Below are 19,591 nucleotides of genomic sequence, written 5' to 3'. Positions count from 1 at the left end.
TTTGTAATTAATTATAATTTCAAATTAATACAAATCTTCATATATTTATTACATTCATTACTATTTAATATTATTGTTATATTATACATATTGTACTGTAATTACTGGCAAAAGAAAATTACCGGAAAATTTTTTATATTTGAAAATTATGTTATTAAACTATCAATAAAGTTATTTTGGTTCAATTGGAAATTTTTCAATAATTGACTATTATATTTATTAGCTATTTAACTAAACTAAAACTTGCAAGATAAATATATTGCATATAAAGTATTTATATAATTTTATTTATATTATATTAATATAATAATATTTATTTATTTAATTTTTTAAAATTTTATTACAGATAATTTTAATTCCACATTTTAATTACTGTAATAAAGTAATATACTGTAGTTTTAGCAATTACAATATATTACACATTTATAATGTATTTTTTTTACTGATATTAAACACTATATAGAAATCGCTTTAAAACTTAGTATAGTATAAAAATTAATATTTATTTTTTTATATCTACCTTAAGTATAATTTCTGACAAGACATCGAAAAATTATATAAATGATGAATAAGTTTATTAAATTTCATATCAATAAAAGATAAATATTTTGTAGTCATATTGAATAACAATTTGAAGAATTATTTAAAGAAACATAATTTCTAACAAAATTTACTATTATTTGTAAATTCATTCACAAGTTATTATAAAAACTATTAAGAATCACATTATATTTACATTGTATAATAAAGGTATACTACAATACATAAGCATTATAAAACATTATTGATAATTATAATTAATGTTTTATACATTATACATATAAGTTTATAAGTTGATAATAATTTTTATTATTATAATAATATTTAATTATTTAATTATATATTTGTCTATTTAGATTTTTATTATATTACATGAAATTTTAAATAAATTCTATTGACATTTGTTGCTTATAAGTCAAAAACTTAATTAATTTTTATTATCAACATAAAAGTATAAATTATATTAGATGTACAAAATTTATTTTTAAAAAAATTATTTAAGTTACCACAATACCTAAATGTCTAATAATATATATATATATATATATATAATACAATAGCATTTTGTTAGTTTTCTAAACTATTAAATACTAAATTTAATAAAACGCTTAAATCGTTTATAAATGTTAGTTTTAAAAATCTGTTTTATGCCAAACTTTCATTGATTTTTTTATTACTTTATGATCAGCTGTAATAAAGTTATTATTATATATTATTATTGATAGAAAAATATTATAACTTTTAAATAATATAAAAAGCTAATCACAAATATTAATATTTGACTCTCTCTTTCTTTTTCCTCTCTCTCTCTCTCTCTCTCTCTCTCTCTCTCTCTCTCTCTCTCTCTCATTTACTCACTCTTTCTTTTTTTACTCTTAGCCTTGAATTCTTGAATTAAGGACTCTTTCTTTAAGTAATCAAATGTCTTGAATGGTATCTTAACATCACTTTTGATGGAAATCTAATGGTGTTCTTCACACACAAGTATTTTGAATGACGTCAATGTAATTGTTAACTAATAATCGCATCAAATGAGATGTTTTTTAACGAAAACATTTTTTTATAGAGGAATGACCGATAGCTCAACCCATTTATGGCTTACAGTTTGCATACAATAAAATTTTTTGATATTTTAATATATTGAGCATTGAGTATATACAGTATATATATATAATTTATATATATATATATATATATATATATATATATATATATGTGTGTGTGTGTGTGTGTGTGTGTGTGACTGAGGAGAGAAAGAGCTCAATAAAAAAAAGTTAGTTTAAATTAATTTATATAATTTAAATAAAATAAAAATTTCTTAAGTAAAGTTAATTTAGAAAATTGAATAATTTAAGTTTTAACAATTTAATACAGAAAAATTGAATAATTATAACAATTTCAATGAATAATTGACAAATTACAGTGCTACATGCAGTTTATAATATATATAAGAAAACTTATAAATACCAAATTATATTTATTAAATTAATATATATTAAAAAATAAATGTTTTTATGTAACATGACATTGCATGAAACAATAATATATTTTATTATAAATGTAAATATAATTGTTGGCAATACTATAATATAATGATACAGCTGGTTAATAATCATTTTCCAATTGAATAAGTCTATGACAATTATTATTCAATTCATGCCATTAAAAGTTAAATTTAAAATAAAATTAATTATAAATTATAATTGATTTGAATTAAAATCTAAAAATAGTAACTTTAAATGATATAAAAAACAATTGCTTATCAAATAAAAACAATACTAAAACAATAACAAAATAAATTTAAAATAAAACAAAATTTTCTCTCAAATATTGTTATAACAAGAAATGTTGTGTATTTGATGTATTTTGTGAGCAAAAAAATAATAAAACTTTTATTTTTTAACGGTATAATGTAATTTGTATATATTGTAAGATAAGTAATAAATTAATATAATAATGATTATTGAATATATAAATACAGCATTTAATAAATATTAATATTTCAATACAAAATATATATTAGTATTATTATAAGCTATTTGAAGAATTTATTGTTTAATTCAACGGTTGGGTATGTTTTGATTTGATTGTTGTTGAGCGCCTGGATTGACGTCAAAGGGATGGCAGGATTGGGAACAGTCCTCTCAGTTCTTCCTCATCGTTGTCGTTGTCGTTATTTTTTTATCAAATAATATGTTAATTAAATGTACGCTAAATAGCAAACCAAAATATAATGGGAACTCATATTTTCCTTATTTTTTGTCATCTAATTTATGTAGCTTTTAATCCTTAATACAACAATAATATAGTATAATATCTACTGATAGTTATCGCTATAATTATCATAATATTAATACTGTATTTTTGTTATTTTATTTTTATTCTTTACCCTTACTTGAAGGACAGGTATTTAAAAATTGTTTATTATTTTTATTTGTAGTCAAAGTTTAGTTGTTTTTCAATTATTGTCATTTATATAATTCATAATTGTTTGTCGCGTGAAATTAAATTTTGTTATAAATAAAGTAATGTATTTATTGATAAATATAAATAGTTACCAAAACATTAGTTTATTTTGAATATTAACTTATATTTTCTCGGAATTTCTAATGTTTTATAATAATATTAAATAACAATTTTGCATTTTTATATTAAAATTACAATATAAATGATAAAAAAATATTTATACAACTTGTTTTAAATAATAATAATAATAATAATTTATAATTTTCATATACATAGTGTTAAATAAATTATAAAACAACTTAAATATGTTGAATAATTTATTTATGACATTTAATTACATGTTTTTTGGTGTCGTCCGATAAAACACATGATTACAAACAACAGTGCCGTCAATTTTGACTCTATTTAACGCTAATTACACATATACTTACGTAAGCTCTATACTATTCAAACATATATTTAATAATTAAAAATTAAATATAAATAATATTAAACTTTTAAATATATTTTCTATGTCATAAACTTTTTATTAAATATATAACTGAAAATTTATCAATTCAAATTGCATCTGTTTTGAAGGCAAATATGTTTTTAGGTGTATTTAAATAAACTATTTATATTCAACTATTATTTAATACCTTTAGTTAAATGTAGTGCTTGTATATATATATATATATATATATATATATATATTACAAATATTATACTGTATTTACTAAAACACTATCATACTATATATTTTATTTGCTTAAAAAACTTTTTATAGACTACATGACTACGTATAACAATGAATCGCAAAAATATTTTAGTTATATTTTACTGTATTATCAATAAATTTGCAGATATTTATTGTAATTTATTTCTATAAGTTTGTGATAAAATAATTTTTTAATAGATATTTAGCTCACTATCACTCACTCACACACTCTATACTACTATTGTATTGTGTGTGTGTTTGTCACCCGCTTTCAAACTTATATAAACTCCAAAGTTTTAACGTGTATTTTCTCTCAACAGTTATATATACTGTTAATTATAATCTAATAAATACAGTCATACAGTTGTAATAACACTTCAAAAAAGCTAATCAATTAAAGTCATTGTTGAGAGAGAGAGAGAGAAGAGAGAGAAAAATATCTGCAATTGAATTATGAAATACCAATCAAGAGTTGTGAGGAATTGAAAAGACAGGACAAGGAGTTGGAAGCCTTCAGATGAGGGAAAACATCACTCATTCGTAAGTCTCTTCTTTCATATGTCTTGTGGTTAACTCAACAAAACTGTGAGAGTCTTCATAAAAATTGTTGGAAATCATAGTGTAAGACAATAACAACAGATACGACAACTCAACTGCTCTCTAGATTTTGTATGAAATCATAAGACATTATTTCTTCTTAAGATTCTTGTTTACAATTCTTTTTAAATAAGATTTTTTCAAAAAATGAGACATCATTTGACTTTATTGTCAAACTATTGATAAAATTTTGTGTTACAATTGTGTTTGACATCAAAGACACGCCAAATAACATATAGACATATACTTTATATATAGTATATAACGTATTATATACAGTATATAAATTTTATGTTTACAGAGTTCCTTAACATTGGGATCGAGGATCTACCCGTCCATTAGATGAATGCCAATGTGTGTTATATGTGTGCCAGCCCTACATGAACTCAACCCAAAAGAATTTTCAACACAAACTCAATGATAGTGTGAATATAAATAGCAAAATATTGTATACATTTTTCAAGTAATACTGTATAATAGTTAATGAACTGAACTGTTTTTTCAGCGCATTTGCATTCAATTCATGGCATATGACAGACAATAAACACAACAATTATTTTGACGTAAAATCTCATTTTTAATCAACATTTTATTTTTTTAAAACTACAAGTATATTAATAATAATAATAATTTTTATTTGAATAATATATTCAATATAGTTATTTAACAGAATTTGACAATCATTTTATATGCTGTATATAAATATATTATTATTATTTTCTGTATTATAAGACAATGAGTTTATTATACATATATATACAGTAACTTATTTTGCTATCAATTTAAATGAATTCACGTGTCATAGAAATTAACATCAATTGATTATAACAATTGTATACAATTGTATACAATTTATATATTTGTTGTTGTTGTTGATAATTATTTGATGGTAGACAACAATAACAGTGATGTCAATGATGTCGATTGATATGACTTCACCAAACATGGCCTCATTGGTCACTCAGTTCCCACCGGTCACATACAGCTCTTCATTTGTTTCATTTGTCTTAATTCAGGTAATTATCAATTTTTTCTCTAATTTTATTCAATGACATTAAATATGACATAAATATGTGTTTTTTGTGGTAATTTTGTTTTATAAAAACACTTGACTAAAAAACCAATCGATTTACTATATTATCAGTCATTCATATCAATTGTCTATTAATATTGTATTAGACATTCAAACAATAATAGATACTATTGTCTGATCCTATTCTACCCGGAATTGTTTTAATCAAGTTTTACTATAAAATTATCAATAAATCATTTAAGATTATTACAAAATATAATATAAATAATTTTTACAGTACACTATAATAATATAATAATTTAGTTAATGTTGAATGTAAAAAAACTATCCTATTACATTAACTAAATTATATTGTATTTACTAATTTGATATGGCAAATACTGTAACTTATCTCTCAATCTAAATTTACAAGTAACTAAAATATCTAAAATATCTAAAATATCTAAAATATCTAAAATATCTAAAATATCTAAAATATCTAAAATATCTAAAATATCTAAAATATCTAAAATATCTAAAATATCTAAAATATCTAAAATATCTAAAATATCTAAAATATCTAAAATATCTAAAATATCTAAAATATCTAAAATATCTAAAATATCTAAAATATCTAAAATATCTAAAATATCTAAAATATCTAAAATATCTAAAATATCTAAAATATCTAAAATATCTAAAATTACTTTATTTTAATTTAAATATTACAAAACCTTAATACGAAACCCATTACCCATTAACCCATTTGCGAGTCTAGTCTGTCATTCAAATCAATTGTCTTAAGACTTGTTTTATCAAATAATGAGTCTCTAAATATTGATTATATTTTGAAATACTTATAAAATAATTTTAAATGATTTTTAATTATCTATAATTAATTTTTCAATAAATATATTGTATAAATATTAACTGACATTTTTACCAACCTCATTTAATAACGTCAATCATTGCAATGTATTTTTTAAATAATTTATTTGAAACTTTACAAAATATCTTAAACTATTTATTAATTCAATTGTAAATTAATTAATAAATTTATCTATTTTTAATGTGTATTTTATTTCACATATACTGTGCTAGTAGTATATACTGTATATATATATATATTGTATACAGTATAATACTATATATGCTGACATGAGTTTTAATAATAAATGGATGATTTGTCAAAATATGAATTTCCTTTTGTATAATATTATAATAATTTTTATGTCATTTTGAATATTCAATTTAAACTTCTTTTTTTATTACTTGAAAGAAACATTTTAGTGGTTGACTTAAATTAGAGTTTAATTAATATTTTAATTAAATTTGTGTTCAACTCAATTGATGATCAAGTTTATTGACTACTTATATTTTTAAAGATATTTTAATGGCAAAAATTTCTATTTCTATATTTAAAATGAATTATAAATATTTAAGATATTTTTTTCATTTTTCACTATTTTGAGATAAAAACTCATGTGATATTAGGACTCATCTATGCCTAACCTGTAGTTTTGATGATTTTTAAAAGTGGAGGTTTAAGAGTCTAACCCTGACATGCAATTTATGTCTCATTAAATTAATAACAAACTTATTTAAACAAAATAATAACTAAATATATAAATTAATTTTCATTTAATTTATCCTTCATTACAAATAAAAAAATATTTTCCTCAATTTGTACATCAAATAAGTTTTATTAATGAAACAAATATACATACAATTGTAATAATGTAAATAAACTTAATTGTTGTCAATGAGGACAATAAATTTTTTTTAATGTGTCGATTTTATTCAATAAATTTCCCAATAAAAACTTGACTTAAGTAGTTGAGGTCGCCGTACAAAACAAATGTTAATAATAGTAAATATTTTTTTCGGAAAATTACTGAAAAACATGGTTTTCAACAATTAAAGCAGCAGTTAATTACATAACATTAATAATATCGTAAACGTTAAAGTAATTTCTTTTTATGATAATTACTTCACAACTGTATAAAAAAATGATTGACTGTTTGTTTTTTGTGTATTTGTAATAATTGTATAAATTAATTGATTTGCGAAATTTCATTTACATCAAACATTCGTTAATTGATTTTGATTATGTATTATTTAATAATTTATTTTAGTTATTAATTTATTGTTACTATAATAAGCACCTGTAGACGCGCTCAGTTGTATTTCTATTGACACAATTATTCAATAATTTAATTTCATAGATAATTTTCTCTGTATTTTTTATTATTTATTAGTATTAGATAAGTAATATTTATGGCATCAATTCAAACCAATTGTTGTTAAGTGTTTGTAAAAAATACAATAAGTTTATAACTAAGAATCAAATCATAAATTATAAATTGAATATATATATATAATTTTCTGATTTTATTGTTGACATTTATATTGTATAACTAAAAATTGCATAATTTACAAACTTACAAGTAATTTATTGTAAAAATTTTCCTCTAATATATATATATATATATATGTTAACAAAATACAATTTAGGATAAATATAATAATATCTTATTATTTACGAAAGCAGTTAAATTTATTTTTACAAATATAATAAATTAAATAAATTTAGTAATTTTTTTATATAAATTTTTATAAATAATTAATAATTAAATACACAAAAAAATCTATAATTATGATACATCTACAATTTTAGTATAATTTAGTTTATTAATGCATTTATTTATTTCTTGAAACTTTTTCTTGTAAATTATTTATTTTATATTTAAATAGTTTTATCTTTTATTTGATACCATATATCACTTATTACTAGAAAAATATTTAAACAATACATATAGAATGTACAATAAGTCATATTATTTAAGTATATTACAGATATTAAATTATATTAATTATTATTATAGTTATATATTAAATATAGTGAATCTTTCCTATCTGCAAACTCGTAGTTTTGTAATAATATTAGTTATTATTAATAACAAGTAATTAAATTACATAAAAAATCAATGATAAGGAAATACGAGAAAATATACTTAATAGTACTTATATGTAAATGATTTTTCTTAGCTATACTGATAAGAAACTTTAGGCAAACATTTAGCAAAAATATAAAATAAATTTCAATTACAATAATTCAATAAATTTTCCATTAAATTGTGTTATTTTTTAATGTTATACTTGAAATACTTTATTAAGTTTTAACAAAAAAAATATCAATTTATTAATCTTTCTGAGCGTTAATATAAATACGTTTATATAAATTATAAATCATATATAAAATATAAAATAAACCTGTATCTAAATTTTGGTACCAATTCATTTCAAAAATACATTGTTACAACTTTTAAAATTTTATATTGTTCAATTGATCTAATCGATACATTGAATTTAATTATTATTTTTTAAAAATTGATAAAACAGTGAAATAAAAAATGATATAATATTTTATCACATTTATTATAGTTAATTAAACAATTTTTTTTGCTTATTTGATACAATTTTAATTTATATTATTATAGTTATGCTTAATCTTTTTAATTACGGTACTTAATAAATTAAATTTTACTTTATATTATATGTGAAAAATGATTTAATCAATTATAATTTAAAACATATAAAAATTAAATTAAAATTTTATAAACAAATAATTATATATATATAAATTTATATATATGTATATCATAAAATTATATATTTATTACAAGGTGTCTTAAGATATTTTATGTTTACAATTATCCCATTATGATATTTATTCTAAATTTATTAACAATCATGCAATTTAATTTATTTAATAAATTATTATTATTACACATTGTTATCTTAAATACAATTAATACGATTACAAAAATAATTGATTTCTCTGTTTTATGTAATTTAGTATTTTCATTGTAAATTTGTTTAGTTATACTAAATACTATATCTTGATTGATATATTTTAGCAAATTTTTACGAAACAATTATAAATATATTAATAGTAACCACTAAGTAATTAATAGTGCAGTATTATTGTACTATTATATTAATAAAAAATAAGTAAAGGAAACTTATATTTATCTAACCTTTTTTAATGCCTCGTATTTTCCAATCGATTATATTGTATTACAAGTGAAATGTGTGTAATTTTTTAGATGAAAACAATTTTTTTGTTGAAAAAAACTGTACTATTAATAAAAATAAAATGCAAAACAATCGAAAACAACTACATTGATGTACTCTATAGTTAATTTACCTATAGTTGACATTTAGTTAAGATTATGTTTGTTTTAAACAGATTTCAATATAAATTTAGTTCATTTAACCTAATTTGCATTACAATCTGTATTAATGATAATAATTAGACAAACATGTCATTAGTACTTTACTGTAATTATTAATTATTATATTGTATCAAATTTTAACAATAGAGCCCTATAAAAATTTTTACTCAAATAAAAAATACCCAAATATACTCTATATTATTTAACAGATTATGATTACATATATTTTAACTTAATTAAATAAATTATAATAAATTAAATAATTTAGTAATTTTACATCAAATAAAAGAAACATTTTTCTAATTTATTGTTATGTGATTTAATAGATATTAGATATTATAGATTTTAATGTAATTTAAAGGTTCAGACTATTTGTGATCACAAAAGCAAAATAATTTCTGTCTTTTGTCTGTTAATTGTAAATTATATTTAATTTTACAAATCATATGATATAAAGTAATATCAACATTATTATAGATTTTCATTATTTATATTTTAATTTATTTGATTAAATGATTTCCTATGCAAATAAAACATCTTTTAAAGTTATCCAATATAACTTATATATAAAATTTAAAAGACATTATTCATAATATTTTTAAAAATATATTGATATTAATATTTGCATTTCAAAGACCCGAACTATCATTTTGATAATTAATATAATATTTTGTATGTAATGTAGAATCAAATATTAATTTATTTAAGACATTACTATAAATATATTTTATAAATATTGACATAACCTTAAATTTTGAAAGATAAATACAAAATTGGTATTTACCAATGGGTACAATATTTCTGATTCATATGAAATATATTTGTATCGATCGTTGAATTTTTATATTTACAAAAACACGTGATTATTGATAAACTCTGTGCCCAGAAATGGCTAATATTATAATATATATAATCACTACTTATTATGAGTTATTAATGACTTCGTTGTAAAGGATATACACTTTTTTGACAGACATTCAGTCGTTAGGAAATATATAATATATACATAGAGTTTACAGTATATATTGACTCAAAGCCCTGGAATTATTAGAAGCTGTGCTAATAATGATAGGCCTGGTAATGGTTAGGTACCTGTTTTTTAGTTGGGAAGGGGAGTCACAAGGAGAGGGAGATATTATAGATGGGAGAGAGAGAGAGAGAGAGAGAGAGAGCAGTGAGGGACACAAGAATTTACACTATCTTTGTATTTTCAAACTGGAAATAGTGTTTTATTTGTATTAAAATCGGTCAAAATTGACGTCAATACTAAATTAAAGATTATCGGTACTGACTGTGAAAAATATGGCATTAATTGTAATGAACTGATAGTTTGTTCGTTCTCTTAATAATAGTAATAATAATAATAATAATAATCAGCTTTATTGGGATCAGCACTTCATTGAATTCAAATACAATTTATTGAATCAAACATAATCGCCAAAAACTCGTGTATCTCATAGCTTATACATGAATTTAGAAATCATTATTATTGCTATCAATTTATTATTAATATAAAACAATACATTAATAATAAATTATTAGTTATAATAATAACAATACAGTATAGTTGTACTGTATTATCCTGACTATCAATAATTTTAATACTATATTATAATAATTTATAATCAATAATAATGATAACATTGCGCTTAAGTCTTCAGTTTTAATCAGTTTTTTCTGTAATAGTTTTCAATTAATAACAACTTTTTAAACTTTTGTGAACTTATGTAATACTAACTCTAAAAGTTTATTATTAATATCTCTAACTTTTTAAAACTAACAAAGTATTATAGTATTTAATTTATTGTCTCTCCCTATCATTAAAGCTAATATTTATTATAATGTAGTGATGTATGTATGGTATAGTAAGGCAAAGATTATTAAGAAATTCAATTATAAATCTCAAAATATAATAATAACTTAAAACTGTTTTCCCAATTAAAACATTTTTATTTTCTGACTAAAGATTTTTCAAATTCTTTGGTTTCTGAAAAACATATTTGAAATGAGAAAAACTTTGAAACATTTCCACTGATATTTAATAGCAGTAGTGATTGTTATTATTGTTGTTAATAGTGATTGTAAAGTAAATCTACTGTATATTATTATTATTATTATTATTATTATTATTATTATTATTATTATTATTATTATTATTATGAAAACAACTTATTTTTAAAACTAGCAACTCTTAGGAAATTTATTATTCAAGTTATTTTGTTATTTGAAAATTTTGAAACATTATTTCAACAAATAATTTCGTGTAATAATCATATTGTAATATAAATAGTAAACTAATGTTTAGTATTTCATAGGAAAAAAAACATTATTTTTTTCTTTTGATTCACATTTTGGGTGTTTGTGTACTCTATTTATCCAATTGGCAGTCTATGTACACATTATGTACCAAACGGTATATAATTACGGTTTAAATGCGGATATTATGCAAACTATAAGAATAATAATATTAATAATACTGTAGCTATTGTACTGTAGTTATACAGTAATAGTAATAAAAAAAAACTTTTATAGCAATTAATACAATAAAACACAAATGACTATAAATGTGATGTTGTTGTTGTGTTGATATACTTTTGTGAAATATTTTATTTTTAAAAACTTCATGTATTAAGTGTGTGCCGCAAGTGTTATAATAAAACTGTTTTCAAAGTAAATATAAATTAAGTTTTTAACTGTATATCGAGGCAAACAAACTCATACAACGAAAAATATTTATTTATTATAAGTAAATTAAGTTAAACTAATAATAATAATAATACTAAATAATAATCAGCAAAAATGAGGTGTGAATTACTAATCAATGTCTCTATTTTTGAGTTGTTTTCATCGGTAAGTTTTATTTATTTATTTATTTATCAAAAATATTTTGGTACACATTAGTGGTCACGTTGTCTGTTGTCATTTAGCCTGTTTTGGTGTCTATTTTTAATTACAGTATATATGTTTTGATACTACTGTACCAATGATTTTTGATTCAATTGGGAGATAATATAAATAAATTATTTTTAGTTTATTTCATTTAAAAAGTGTAAGTTATATGTGAGTCACATAATGTCAGTGAAAAATATAATATAAATCTATCTATAGATTGTATTTACGTAAATAACAAGTGTTTACCGTGTGTTTGCCACTACACTTACCTGTAGGTTATATTTCAATAACTTTTTTTTACAAAATTTCAAAACAACACTAATTTGTGTGTTTAACACATTATACACACAAAAAGAAATATTTTAATTTCATGTGTTTATATATAATGATATATATATATATTAATATAAAATTTATAAAGAAATTATTAAATATCATTCAGTTATTACATATATAAAGTTTTCTACACTTCTTTAAGTGTATCAATAATTATAAATAACTTCATTGTATGGCATCGACGCAAATGAGTTGTATGTTTGTATGTATGTGAGGGCTGACAATAAAACTTGATTGTATTGAATGCAAGGCAGCACTCATACAGTATATTATATATGATACAGTATATATAACAATCTACCTGTCCTTTTGATATATACAATATATAAGTTAATTTATGTATATATATACTAAAAGTTAAGAAAACACGTTTTGGAGATTAGTTTGTGTTTTAAAAAATATATAAAAATAGTTTTAATTGAATTGAATGACGTTTTTTAGCCTTAAATGTTGATCTTCAGGTGTGCTTACATGTCGTGAGTCAGGTAGACATGAGTTCCGTTTGAAACTCATATTTTTCTCGTCAGTAATTTTGCTGTGCATTTGGCATCCGAAGAGGATTTCTATACAAAATCTCTGAGCGCTTCAGTCATGCCTTTCATTTGAATGATAGCTTCTGGAGAGTCATTATAAAAATATTATTTGATGACTAAGAAGTAGGAGAAGCCAAGCAATAGCTTCTTATAATAATAATAATAGCAAAGAAGCGATTATTTGATGGGAGATCTTACCTGAAGTACAGCCAAACCACGAGTTTTGGTAACACTCGTGACTGAATTGATGAAAAAAAATTTATTATATATTTTTTAATGATATTGTTGTGAAAAACAACTCTGAGATCAATGTCTACACCACAAGATTATTGACGATTTAAAAATATTTTTTATTTGATATAAGTTTTTCCCTTTAAATATATTATAAAATTTGATAAATTATTACTATTATTGAAAAAAATCAAACTTTTATATATTCTACAAACAATTAAATTGTTTAATTGTGATGTTTTATTTATTTATTAATTAAAGTTATTTATTATTATAAGTTTTTATATTTAAAATTTATGTGATATAAACGTTTAAAAAGTTTATTTTTGGAAACTAATTTATTTATCTTTGAAAGTTTATAATTGATTTGATTAATGCAAACAATGAAGTTAAAGAAAAGTGTAATTATATCTAAACTTTACTACAATGACTATTCAATGAAGTTTTCAAACAAATTGTTAAATAACTTGAGCTCTAATTACGGGAATTTTGTTAAAAATGTAAGTTAAAGACATTGCGTGAATTAAATTTGAAAAATGTCTTAAACTTGTTTTTATAATCTCTCTCTYTCTCTCTAATGTTTTAATTTTTACAATGTTTAATAAATCAACAATTTTACATATTTTTTATATGACATATTTCATAAATCATGTAAAATTGTTGTCTCAATAGTTTTTTCTATTAATAGTTTTTTGACAAAAAATATGTGATAATTTCTTTATTTGACGTCAATAGCAATGAGTTTTACAAAACTACAAAATTATATATAAAATTAATGATTAGTATGACTATTGAAAAAATACATTTTATGCAATTTCCAAGTGTTAATCAAACAACTAATTTATCTTTTATTTAAATTTTTAATTTATCTGTTAGGCCGCCAATGAGTCTGATATTGTTGAAGAAGAGAAGGTGAAGAATGAGACAATAATTAGTGGCAATAATAACAAGAAATCACCGCAAATATCGACTGCAAAGTCCCGGTGGAAGGCTTTGGCCAGAAGTGCTTTTGTTCGTAACCTCCGAAAGACAGCTCAGACAACAAATTCAGTCAATAACGAGACCAAACATAATAGCCATACGAATGGTGTAATTGTTGCCAAAAGTAATCATTTGAACGAAACTCATCAAAACAGTGACAGTTCTTCTTCAGAGAATGAATGTGAAGATAAAGACTACCATTTGCTTGAATTGTTAGCATTGAAATCATTGCAATTGTCAGCGCCGGCCAGTGATATCATACTGAAGAATAGGACAAATAATTGGGTGCAACTGTCGGGACACGAGGGCTCGTTTGCATTGGCCGGTCCGGGAACTATATGGAAGAAAAGGTCGACCGATGATACAGAAGTCCGTGCATATGAGGCACTAATGCAGGACTCGTATATGTGTGAAATGGTACCAAAGTTCTTCCGCCACGTCTCCTATATGGGCGACTATTTCATCGAAATCGAAGACCTGCTTTACGAGTACAAAGATGCAGCCATTATGGACATAAAGATGGGAACTCGTACTTTCCTCGAGGAAGAGGTCAAAAACAGGAAACCCAGGAATGATCTGTACGAGAAAATGATAAAAATCGATGCAAACGCACCCACCGATGAGGAGCACAGGCAGAGGGCTGTCACTAAATTAACTTATATGAAGTTCAGGGAAGCTCTCAGCTCGTCATCCAATCTTGGCTTCAGAATTGAAGGCTTTAAAGTGCGTTCATATCATTAACTTATTATTATTAGTCAATAATAGTTTTTTTTCCTTATTATCATTATTTACATAATTATTTTTTAGTTTTAGTTTACTTATCATTGAATTTGTTTTTTTCATACGTTTCCTACGTATAGGCCGGTGAAGACTTACAGCTATGTAAAGACCTTAAGTTAGTGAAGCACAGGGATGAAGTGAGAAACACATTGAAAGCATTTTTAATGTCCAAAAGACAAGTCCGTCATCAACTCATCGATAGACTCAAACAATTGGCCGATAAGTTTGAGAGCTCAGAGTTCTTTAGATCTCATGAAGTAATTGGCAGTTCATTACTCATCATTCATAATGGCAAGAGTGCCGGCGTTTGGATGATTGACTTCGCTAAGACCATTGCGGTGCCCAAAGACATCACTATTGACCACAAGTCGCAGTGGGCTTTAGGCAATCACGAGGACGGCTATCTCTTTGGATTAAACAATCTGATCGACATTTTAGAAGAATGTGCAGACGATTAGCTGATTTATAATTGTTTTATTTATATGATAAACACATTTTTATATAAAAATCACATTTAAACCAATTGTAAATCGAGAGAGAGAGAGACAAAACACATTTTCAATTGCACTGTAATTTTTGATTGCTTTGTGCCAAAAATATTTCATTATATCAATTATTTTGTATATAATTTATTTACATTAAATTTCATTTGAAACAAAAAATCAGTAAATTAAAAAATAAAAATTTTAAATACCTTAGTATATGATACAGTTTTTTTTTAAAAAATCATTATAATTATTTAAGACTTAAATTTATAAATTGAAAATTTCTAATAAAATAATTCTGTATAATGTGTCAAATAAAATGATATATTCGGTTATAAATATTAGTTTTAAAAAATGGCAAAAAAATGATTTTCATTTTAAACATTTAAAGACGTGTCTTCGTCTGATATCTTCAATAATGATTTCTTGATCCGAAGTGCAGTCAAACGTGACGATGGGTTCGGAGACCACGACTCACGCATTATTTTCTCCAATTGCAATAAAACCTTATTAAATGAGTTAATGATTTGTTTTAAAAATATATAAATAGATTTAAGAGTTTATGATACTATTATTATTATATGATCATAATATTTACATTATTTGATTTATAATTTTCCTGCATTTCAGGTCTTTGTTGATCAATTGATACAATCTTCTTCATGTCATCAAAGCTCGGATCGTTTGGCACACAATTATAATAAGGAACACAATAGTCTTCAAAACAGCCGTCAATACGAGTACGACGAACCACTTCCCACAAAACTAGCGCTAATGAGTAACTGTTTTCAAAGATAATTTGAATTCAAATAAATAATTATTAATCAAATTTATTATCAGTTTTATTCCTCACATGTCAGCCATTTTATATGATTCAAAAATATCGCTTTTCAATGTCTGGTTTAGTACTTCAGGAGCCATATATCGTTTAGTTCCGACCCTATGATTCTCTGCAACGTCTAATTTACCGGTTGTCTGCGTGTGAGTCACCGCTAAACCAAAGTCTGCAATACAGCAGTTATATGTATCCTTCATTAGTATATTCTTCGACTTAATATCCCTGTGAGCGATGGCCGGCTTTCCTAAGCCGCCAAATATTTCGGTGTGTAAGTGAAGAATACCGGACACAATAGAGTGTATGATTGATAGCATTTGTTTGATATCGAGTGGCGTCTCGTTTAAGAAGTCATAGAGAGAACCTAATTCATGGTAAGCAGTGATTAGCCATAACTGAGTACAAGAATTATAAGAAGTAACATCAGAGCCCAAAAAAGCCAAAATATTTTCGTGTCTTAACATAACAGTTGAGTAGATCTCAGTCTCTCTATTCCAGGACATCTCATCTCGACTGTAGAATATTTTAACGGCAATGTTGTCCGACTGCCAGATACCTCTCCACACCTCACCATACCTTCCCTTTCCGATACATTCTTCCAAATGTATTTGTTTAGCTAAAGTTCGCTGTATTAGTAGTGGAAGTCCCGAACCGGAACCGGATGTAACTGAATGCTCGAACACTTCACGTAGTGTGGAATCGCCGGCAGCGGTCACACGGAGTCCCTCATTATAAGTACAATCATTGGAACTCTTCTCAACATTTGTTGTACTTAAACCAGTCCTCAATAAATGAGACATTTTTTGTTTGTGTTTTTTACGCAAACGAAACACAATGACACCGATTACGGTCATAATTATAAATATAGCGGCCATTATGTAGACGACAAACATAACTCCGACACCGCTTTCGGCCGATTCGTTAACTATTTCATTGTTAACTGAAGCTGTCTTTGACGTATTGTCGATAATTTTGGGAAACCAATCGTTACATAAATCTTGTTGACAACAATAAGAGTTATATGTGGTATGCGATCTGTAAAACACATGGTGTGTATCATTAATTTTGGACAATTTGGTGCCGCATATCAACTGCTGATGATGTCTATCGGGAATACAGCCTTTGTTGTACTCATAGATACGTTTCAATGGACTCCATGTTGTCGTACTGTAACACTAGAAGTTATTGATGACAATCAGTGACCAGAATTACATTAATTAGTTTCTTTAAAGACAATAAATGTAATCATAATTACCAGAAATGCATTGTCGCAGGTCTTGACGTTTGGATCCGTTTCGCATAACTCGTACTGACATTCAAAGCACTTCATGGCTGCCATCGAAAGGGATGACAGACAAAGTCACTGTTGAATGTCACCACCGATTGGACATCAAAGTAGATGTCATACAACAGATTAAATCCTATGATATGTGTATGTCTTAAGCGAAGACTAAATACATTGAATGAAATTAATTTTTTTCTCAAACACTAATCGATTGTTCAATGAATACAAAAACTATCGATTGTTTTGTTGCCATACATTCACATACAATACGTTTACATTAAATATATTTACTAACTGTTAATAATAATTAACTATTACTTAATGTTTTGTTGAATATAATAAATATGTGTTATTTTTTCAATATTTATTATAAATATGTGATTTAATACAATATTATTATTATTATTTAAATACTAATAAATAATAATAGTATTTCCTTATCAGATGTTTTTTAAATGTGTTTTATTGTACGTCCAAATAATTTCAAAGCAATGTAAAGCAATAATTCATTGAATTTAAAAATATTCATTCATTTATTAATTCATTCAAATATTAATAGCATTGTATTGGCTTTGAAAACAAACTTTTATTATTATTATTATTATTATTTAGTTATACAAAACTTAAACAAATAAAATAATACTCTTTTGATTAATAACTGATGAGTTTTAATAAATATATTTGTTTACACAATAAGGTGTAAAACTATATATAATAATAAATTTTAAGTATTAATAAAAATTTGCATACAATTGATTTGAGTTATGAATTCAAAATTAGGATCTTTTGTAATCTTATACATAACTAGCACTAAAAACATTTTTAATAAAAAAACGTATACCCTTATAAACCGTGGACATACCAGGCATACCAGTGCCACCAAAATCATTGTATAACAATACTATATTATATTCAAGTAGTCCATTGTTTTTAGGATTATATACCGGTATATATATATATAATTTTTATTGTATAAAATTGATTTTGAATGATGTGGGCCCTCCCGGGGCAGGTTTGTCCATTTATGATAATCAAATAATAATGAAAAAGCGTTTATTATTATTAGTAGTAGTATTCAAATAAATTTTCAAATAAAATAAAAAATATAGTATCATTTGTTGTGCTGTTTATACATAATAATAATTTTAAGATAAAAGATAAATCAATTTTTTGAGACCCAAACCCAGACATATGAAATAAAATTTAAAATAATAAAAAACAATTAATTATTTATGAAAAATCCTTTTAAGCAATTGTTTTCTCTGTAAAAGACAAACAATTAGATATTGAATAAAATAAATAAATATTTTGAACATAAAATGAATATATGTTACACAAAATAAAATAAAAAAGTTTGTTAATTACTATTGACTATAATTAGATAATTAAATGCAAACATATATAACCAAACATTTATTACATTAATTGCCAAATTATTTGAATTTTGATTTTAACTTTTTATTTGTCTTTTTGCTCCCAATTTTTGTGGTTAATCAGAGAAGAGATCATTATTTTCTGTTTATAGAAAAATTATTTTAAAATTTAATTTTAATTCAAAAAACAATAAGTTATTTAAAACATTGTATATTATTTTGGCATTGAATTTAAAATTTAATATTAAAAACAAAACAATCTAAACCAAAATACTATTATTTATCATTATTTAAGACATGAATTTTATAA

General features: G+C 23.1%; 2 protein-coding genes across 4 annotated transcripts; one reads left to right on the top strand and one right to left on the bottom strand.

Moving 5' to 3' along the window:
* The first annotated feature begins 5,131 nt into the window (after nucleotides 1–5,131).
* On the top strand, nucleotides 5,132–15,994 carry LOC128965319 (inositol-trisphosphate 3-kinase homolog). 3 transcript variants are annotated; one of them, XM_054311987.1, is made up of 3 exons: nucleotides 5,132–5,316; nucleotides 14,419–15,246; nucleotides 15,384–15,994. In XM_054311987.1, the coding sequence occupies exons 1-3, from the start codon at nucleotides 5,209–5,211 to the stop codon at nucleotides 15,759–15,761; spliced, it is 1,314 nt and encodes a 437-aa protein (XP_054167962.1). In that variant the 5' UTR covers nucleotides 5,132–5,208; the 3' UTR covers nucleotides 15,762–15,994. The 3 variants fall into 3 exon arrangements, with proteins under 3 accessions (XP_054167962.1, XP_054167963.1, XP_054167961.1); XM_054311988.1 differs by lacking the exon at nucleotides 5,132–5,316 and adding an exon at nucleotides 12,170–12,400; XM_054311986.1 differs by lacking the exon at nucleotides 5,132–5,316 and adding an exon at nucleotides 13,867–14,042.
* Nucleotides 15,995–16,092: 98 nt separating this feature from the next.
* On the bottom strand, nucleotides 16,093–18,167 carry LOC128965318 (activin receptor type-1-like). The gene is made up of 4 exons (XM_054311985.1): nucleotides 17,879–18,167; nucleotides 16,642–17,798; nucleotides 16,387–16,570; nucleotides 16,093–16,294 (listed from the first exon to the last, which is right to left on the bottom strand). Exons 1-4 carry the CDS (start codon nucleotides 17,960–17,962, stop codon nucleotides 16,166–16,168), a joined length of 1,554 nt encoding a protein of 517 aa, XP_054167960.1. The 5' UTR covers nucleotides 17,963–18,167; the 3' UTR covers nucleotides 16,093–16,165.
* Between the last annotated feature and the right edge of the window lie 1,424 nt (nucleotides 18,168–19,591).

This window comes from Oppia nitens, unplaced genomic scaffold (assembly GCF_028296485.1).
Source record: "Oppia nitens isolate AA-2021 unplaced genomic scaffold, nextdenovo-longstitch-racon4-pilon3 scaffold17_pilon_pilon_pilon, whole genome shotgun sequence".
Classification (NCBI taxonomy): Eukaryota; Metazoa; Arthropoda; class Arachnida; order Sarcoptiformes; family Oppiidae; genus Oppia; species Oppia nitens.
Note: the sequence above shows the minus strand (reverse complement) of the source record. Positions and strands in the feature narration are given on the sequence as shown.

Excerpts from the sequence above, each read along its gene's own strand:
- LOC128965319 (XM_054311986.1), top strand. The coding sequence starts at position 13,917 with ATGCAAACAATGAAGTTAAAGAAAAGTGTAATTATATCTAAACTTTAC. Across the intron at positions 14,043-14,418 it reads ACGGGAATTTTGTTAAAAAT|GCCGCCAATGAGTCTGATAT; the intron begins GTAAGTTAAAGA and ends TTTATCTGTTAG. Across the intron at positions 15,247-15,383 it reads TCAGAATTGAAGGCTTTAAA|GCCGGTGAAGACTTACAGCT; the intron begins GTGCGTTCATAT and ends TCCTACGTATAG.
- LOC128965318 (XM_054311985.1), bottom strand. The coding sequence starts at position 17,962 with ATGGCAGCCATGAAGTGCTTTGAATGTCAGTACGAGTTATGCGAAACG. Across the intron at positions 17,799-17,878 it reads CCTGCGACAATGCATTTCTG|TGTTACAGTACGACAACATG; the intron begins GTAATTATGATT and ends AATAACTTCTAG. Across the intron at positions 16,571-16,641 it reads TCATATAAAATGGCTGACAT|TTACTCATTAGCGCTAGTTT; the intron begins GTGAGGAATAAA and ends CTTTGAAAACAG.